Source organism: Lactuca saligna, chromosome 7 (assembly GCF_052625555.1).
Source record: "Lactuca saligna cultivar CGN05327 chromosome 7, ASM5262555v1, whole genome shotgun sequence".
Taxonomy (NCBI): domain Eukaryota; kingdom Viridiplantae; phylum Streptophyta; class Magnoliopsida; order Asterales; family Asteraceae; genus Lactuca; species Lactuca saligna.
Genome location: NC_136423.1, coordinates 113352037 through 113358113, shown reverse-complemented (window position 1 = coordinate 113358113; position 6077 = coordinate 113352037). Strand labels below are relative to the sequence as shown.

The following is a 6077-nucleotide window of genomic DNA, read 5'->3' as shown; positions in this document are numbered from 1 at the left end:
CCTTAAAATAGTAATTGTAAATACAACCGTGTTCTGTACAGTTTGATAGACACCAAAAGTATAAAAAAATAAAAGATGGTCTTGTATATACTCCATCTTCTCAAAAGCTGCACCAGTACTTATCTATTTTTGACCAGAGAATACAAGTTATTTTGAAAACGAGTATCAGCATAAAGCTGGTGAGTTCATAAGAATTTAGTGTCGTTGCTTGTATAAAAGTGTTTAAAATCATGTAATATAAAAGCTATGATTAATGTTTGAGAATAGTAAAAATCCATAGAAAATCCAATATTTTCCAGATTTGAGCATTTGTAAGTTTAATCCTTCGAGTGCGTAAAAGTATTTCCATTCACTACTAGAAAAACAACCATTTATGACGCTCATTGCGCGTCGTAAAAGGCTCAGACGACGCGCAAATGCGCGTCAAGAAAGGCCCTGTCATAAAGAGAGATGACGCGCTTTTGCGCGTCGTCTATAGACGACACACATTTACGACGCTCATTTATGATGCGCAATTACGATGCGCGTTTATGACACACAATGCCTATCAAGGAAGGCCCTGTCACAAATGAAGACGACATGCAGTGCGTATCAAGAAAGCCCCTGTCAAGAAAGACCATGTCATAAATGAAGATGACACACATTATTTCGTATCGTAAATTTAAATGTGTAAAAAAAATTATATACTTGTTAATTTTTATATTAAATTTTTATAATATAAAATAAAATTTCATACTCAAAAAATAAAATAAATTAAAAAAATTATAATGTCATATAAAGAATCACTCAAATGTTAAACAAAAATAATACATTGCTAACATGGGTTATACATTCATATAAAACTAACAAATAACCATACAAGTTTGTTTCTTACTGGAAACATTTCATGATATTTGTTTTTGACAACATCTTGTGTGCGTACCGCCTGCTTAATGTGTAATGGAAAGGAATGCCAAACATGATTACAAGTCTCCCTTAATCTTGATTACTCACCTGCTTAAGTAGAATGTTGTTGTTGAGAAGGTTACCTAGCAACAGAGAAAAACATAGCACCTCTCCCACAATCACAACATCATTTATAGAAAAAGGGTTGTTAATTACTTTCATTAAGACTTTCATTCAATCACAAAATATTAAATAAAATGGTGAAAAAAATAACTTACTTTTGATAAGTTGATCTCCCTTAGAGCAAACACAGCTAAAGCATTGAACAAGACACTAGGGCTTTCTTCTAATGTAAACACAATGCTCGTCTGCAAAATTGAGTCGATAAAATAAAATTTGAATATTGTTTGGGTAGTTTATATATGATTTGATAATTTGATTTAAAATCAATAGGGTTCAATAGTCAATACTCTTTTTCATGCAACATAGAAATTAGTCAAGTACCTTGACCAAGAAAGTCAAAGGGTAAAAAGGTAACTTACTTGGCGAGCAGATGCTTGTCATATGCATGAAGGAAACAAACAAGGAGTGTTTTTCAAGGCATCAAAGGGTAAAAAGCTAACTTACTTAGAGAATCACGAGCTTTTGAGCTATAATTCTCAAAGTTTGATTGAGTCAGTGTATCTTAACATATTCACATCAAAATTTAAACTTATTTTAGTCTTTAGAATCAAAACTTAAATTAGAGTTGACTTAATTTTACAAGAATCCAGATAAAGATTACCTCAACAAGTGATGTAATTTCATTTTTCCTTTTGCGTGGGACTAACAAGTGATGTAATTTCATTAATTATGCAACTATAATTAATGGAACTTTTATTTACAAACTAAAAAAATTAAACATACAAAAAGCTCACTAAAATCCAAATAAGATTAATAAAAAAAATGATTTTCTAGTTATTTTTAGAAAATAAAATTGTAATTTAGTTAAAAATACAAATAAGACATGGAAAGCTCATTAAAACCGAAATAAGATTATAATATAAAAACAATGTATATCTGTAGCTCTACTTTATTTTACAATAATTACTGAAACAAAATAATTGTTTACAAACTAAACTTTTAAACATACCATTGAAAGCCAACAGCTGAGACTGACCATATAACAAATGTCGATTCTGTTGCATCTGTTGACTTTGATTTTGAACAAGTTGTTGAAAATGAACATGTTGCTGAGATTGCATAGGAGTCTCATGTAGTGAATGCTGAAACCTGAAATTCATCTTTTTTGCCTGCTGAGTATTGACGAAATTTGGCTGATTGACCATCAAAGGAGCACTCGTGTATGTAGTGCATGCAAGCTTACTGGATTCATGTTTTGATTATTCATCATTGATGTATTTGAGGTTGTGGGAACATAACAGTTTCCTATTCGAGAAGAATTAGTGGTGCTACTCCCATAACCATCACCTGCAAAGTATACGTATTAAGTACCCCATCAACATTAAAGAGGATACTACCGTGCCAAAAGAAGAGAGAGAGAGAGAGAGAGAGAGAGAGAGAGAGAGAGAGAGAGAGTACCCTGTGACATCTGTTGTTGATGGACATTCATGTTCCCATAATGAGAAGGTATCACATAGCTTTCTGAGGTTCTTGAAGCATTCGTCATAGGTGAATTATTGGGCATCATTCCTAATCCGTTGTTTATTGAGCCATTTGAAAATCCATAAGCTTTCTGTTGTAAACTAGACCTGATTCCCCCACCCGTATGGCTCCCAAGGCTATGTAATATGCGACTGTTTTGGACACTGACTTGCTGCTTCTGGTTCAGTGGCTGAGACTAAGATACCATTGTTGAGTCAATAGTCGATAGCCCAACAACATTGTTGGACATATTTGTGTTCATGTAAGACTGATTAGTATTACTATTATTAAATCCAGGAGTAGGCATCATCTAGCTGTCCATTCTTTGTGCCCCCATTGATGAAATGAAACTATTTCCACTTGAAAACTTTGATGTTGACTATTGGTAACCATTCATCAAACCTCCTGCCAAAGTGGATCCAATGTTTTGATACAGAGTAGAAGGAAAGTCAATAATATAAAATAATAAGAGACAAATTTTACCATCAGACGACCCCAAGGAACCATTTTGCATCCCATTGGAAATTCGGGTGGTATTAGGTAAAAGGTTTCCTGTGTGCACAGGTGATGGCATCATGTGGCCATTATATTTGAGTTCCCACTTTGTGCCATGCCCAGATTTGGAATCATTGTTCCCATGGGAACAGAGGTATTGCCTTGTTGCTGATAATGTTGATTTTGGTTGCACAACGGGAGGCGTCTGATTAGAATATGTAAACGGTTTTCCAATGTATCTAAATTCATGTATTCCTCCTATAAAACATATAATAATTTGTATATTTAGTCGGATATGTTTCCGGATATCAACTAGATGGATTCGTTCAAAATTCAATGCAAAGAAAAATAGATTTTACTTTTGTGGTTGTAGTCTTGAACAGGCCTTCTTCTAGGCGTCTAACAATGTTCATCACCTTCTTTGGAGCTATCTCATCTGGCACCAAATCATTCTATAACAACATTTGAAAAATAGATTTTACTTTTGTTACTAGTTACTAGTTTTGCAAGTATTAGTTTTTATTTTTCATGGTCGAAGTGCAATATCCAAACCCCATCCGTGCACCAAATCATTCTATAACAACATTATAAAACCAATATTACCATTATTGTTAATATCTTGTTAAAATATAAGTTTACTATATATTTTTTATATATCTTTACTTGAATCAAATTCCACACACACCTCCAATGCATGAAGAATACAGTTTATAAAAAAGTAAACTTGCTTTGCATTCTCATGAAATGTAAATAGATCCCGTAGATCCTCAGTAGATAGATTTGTCCCCTGAATTCATGAGGTGTGATATTTATTATTATTCATCAAGAAGCATTTGCATATGTTCGAAAAGAAGTAACAAATACTGAAATACCTGAATGTTACTTAGCTAGTGTTTGTTGAATAAATTTTACCCTTTGCTTAACTAAACTGAAAATAGAAAAAGCAAAAATAGTAGAAATATTTGTAATTTTTCTGTTACCTTTTCTTCAATAGTTCCAGTGCTCAAAAACCTATAGATGTATACTCTCTTCTTCTGCCCATCTCTCCAGACTCTTGCAGCTGCCTACGTGGAAAGGAAAAGTATAAAAAGATGACTTTGTCCCTAGAAAAAAAAAAGAGTTAAGTGTCTAAATACCTTTGATGGATTTTATTCCATTTCCTAAAAATTATTCAGTTTTAATTATTGAATTCCATTCCATTTAAAGTAAATTGAGACTTTTATGAATTCTATTCCATTTCTTGCCAAACCAAAGACATGACAAAATACAATTTCTTCAGATTCCAATTCCCCTGGAGTTCAACTCCAATCACAAATTCCATTCCTTCCAAATAAATACATTGGTGTTTTTTTCAGCTTCAAAGGTTGATTCATATGCTGCTGGAAAACCTTTCTTCTTTAATGGAATCTTTGATTTCCATCAATCAAAAAACGAAGCCACAAGAGAAGTCAGCAGTATTATTTTCCACTCCCAATCTGCATTATGAATATCTCGAGCAATCTCTTCAAGGAACAGCTAACCAACACACATATAAACAATAAAATTTCAAACATTTGTATCAATTATATAAACTCTTCGTTGGCTACTACCTTTGTGCGCCTATATGGGTTCATTCCCTTGAGTTCAAAGTCCTCAACACATGGAATTTTCTTCAGCTGTCTATACACAGTTGTTGATGAAGAGAATACCAACTGCTAACATTTAAAATTAGGCGAATATATCTTGAATCCAAGATCAATGTCAAAGACAAGTCAGGGTACATACCTTCTTACAATTGTATTTGGCCATGAATTTGTACAGAGTGATGGACGAGATCAAATTATTATCAAAGTAATGGAAATGTACAGGGAGAATTAGAATGTATAGGGGAGAAGTAGAATGTCGGAAATGGAAGGAGACGTTGAAGGAGGCTTACACACAAAAAAGGTGAGGAGAGAAGGAGGCGATTGAGGAGTAGCAAAATCCTCAATCGTCGGCTTTGTGAGCGAGAGGACATGACCTAATTTTTTGAGGTGCGGTTCAAAGCAAGCATTCTTTTGTCGATTTGGTGAGGACATGACTGGAGATGGAAGGAGACGGCAAGGGATGGCGGCAGATGGAAACGGCGAGGAGCGAATGAGGAAATTGAGGAGTCACATAATCCTCAATCTATGGCGTTGTGAGTGAGATGAAAGAGGGAAACAAAGGTGGAGGAGAAACGAGCGGGTTTTTCTAATTTTTTTGGGGATTTCCATTTTCCCTCTATTAAGGAGTATAGGTTAAGCACTGGAGAACGGCGTTGAGGTAGTAGGTATTACCGAGATTCTTGAACCCTAATGGAGGATCGTTCTTTCGTTTCTTCAACAACAAACTCGTTTGCCAAGTCAATTGCAACTGGAAACCAGCCATTAAGAGTGAGGACCTATCGCTCCTGATTCACTCGCCGCATTGAATGACAATCCCCACCGCCTGTACATCGTCATCATGCGAGGTTTGAAGATTTGGTGTGGGTTGGAGGTAGTGGAGGTGGGTATCAGGTGGTGTTTTAGGGTTTTATTTGATGGAAGAGGATTTTAAGAACTTCAAAAATATCAGAATATCGATCTTCTACACACCAAATACCAATTCAGAAAAATCGCATATCGAAGTTAAAAATATGATTTCCGGAACTTCACAACTAAAAATCGCATATTACGAACCCACACAATGCTTTTAGGGTTTCTTTTCATCGAAGAGGATTTCACAACATACAAAGAAGAAGGAGGAGAGTATCAGGCGGGGTTTTCAATTTTTTGGTATTTCATTCCCCCCTTTGCAATTAAAAAATTGAAGAACGCGTGTTGATGAAAAAAATTATAAAGCAACAATTCTACACGACGCACTTTTTTATTTTAGGTTCCCTCCGTGTTTTTAAATTTTTTTGTTGGGCACTAATTGTAGAGCACACATAAATAGGTGTCTTCTATGCTTCATATTTTGGAAAAATGACATTGTAACAACCCGTTATTTCAAGTCAGCAAAAATCGAGTCTTGTAACCTCTTTGAGAAAGGAATTAGAATATCATCGAAAAATG

At 34.6% G+C, this 6077-nt stretch overlaps 1 protein-coding gene across 6 annotated transcripts; it reads right to left on the bottom strand.

The window, feature by feature from the left end:
* Positions 1-749: 749 nt before the first annotated feature.
* On the bottom strand, positions 750-5834 carry LOC145006135 (p300/CBP acetyltransferase-related protein-like protein). 6 transcript variants are annotated; one of them, XM_078965231.1, is made up of 9 exons: positions 4789-5832; positions 4614-4715; positions 4005-4088; positions 3384-3476; positions 3013-3282; positions 2467-2934; positions 2018-2355; positions 1164-1253; positions 750-1028 (listed from the first exon to the last, which is right to left on the bottom strand). In XM_078965231.1, exons 1-5 carry the CDS (start codon positions 4810-4812, stop codon positions 3103-3105), a joined length of 483 nt encoding a protein of 160 aa, XP_078821357.1. In that variant the 5' UTR covers positions 4813-5832; the 3' UTR covers positions 750-1028; positions 1164-1253; positions 2018-2355; positions 2467-2934; positions 3013-3102. The 6 variants fall into 6 exon arrangements, 3 of the variants coding, with proteins under 3 accessions (XP_078821357.1, XP_078821358.1, XP_078821356.1); XM_078965232.1 differs by having other exon boundaries at positions 2045-2355; XR_013662811.1 differs by having other exon boundaries at positions 1164-2355; positions 3384-3598; positions 4161-4715; positions 4789-5834.
* Positions 5835-6077: the final 243 nt, after the last annotated feature.

What these genes read in the sequence shown, in the direction of transcription:
- LOC145006135 (XM_078965230.1), bottom strand. Translation starts at nt 4,812, where the DNA reads ATGGCCAAATACAATTGTAAGAAG. An exon ending in CCAAATACAATTGTAAGAAG is followed by an intron (nt 4,716 to 4,788) that starts GTATGTACCCTG and finishes AAATGTTAGCAG; the next exon opens with TTGGTATTCTCTTCATCAAC. An exon ending in TCAAGACTACAACCACAAAA is followed by an intron (nt 3,283 to 3,383) that starts GTAAAATCTATT and finishes TATGTTTTATAG; the next exon opens with GAGGAATACATGAATTTAGA.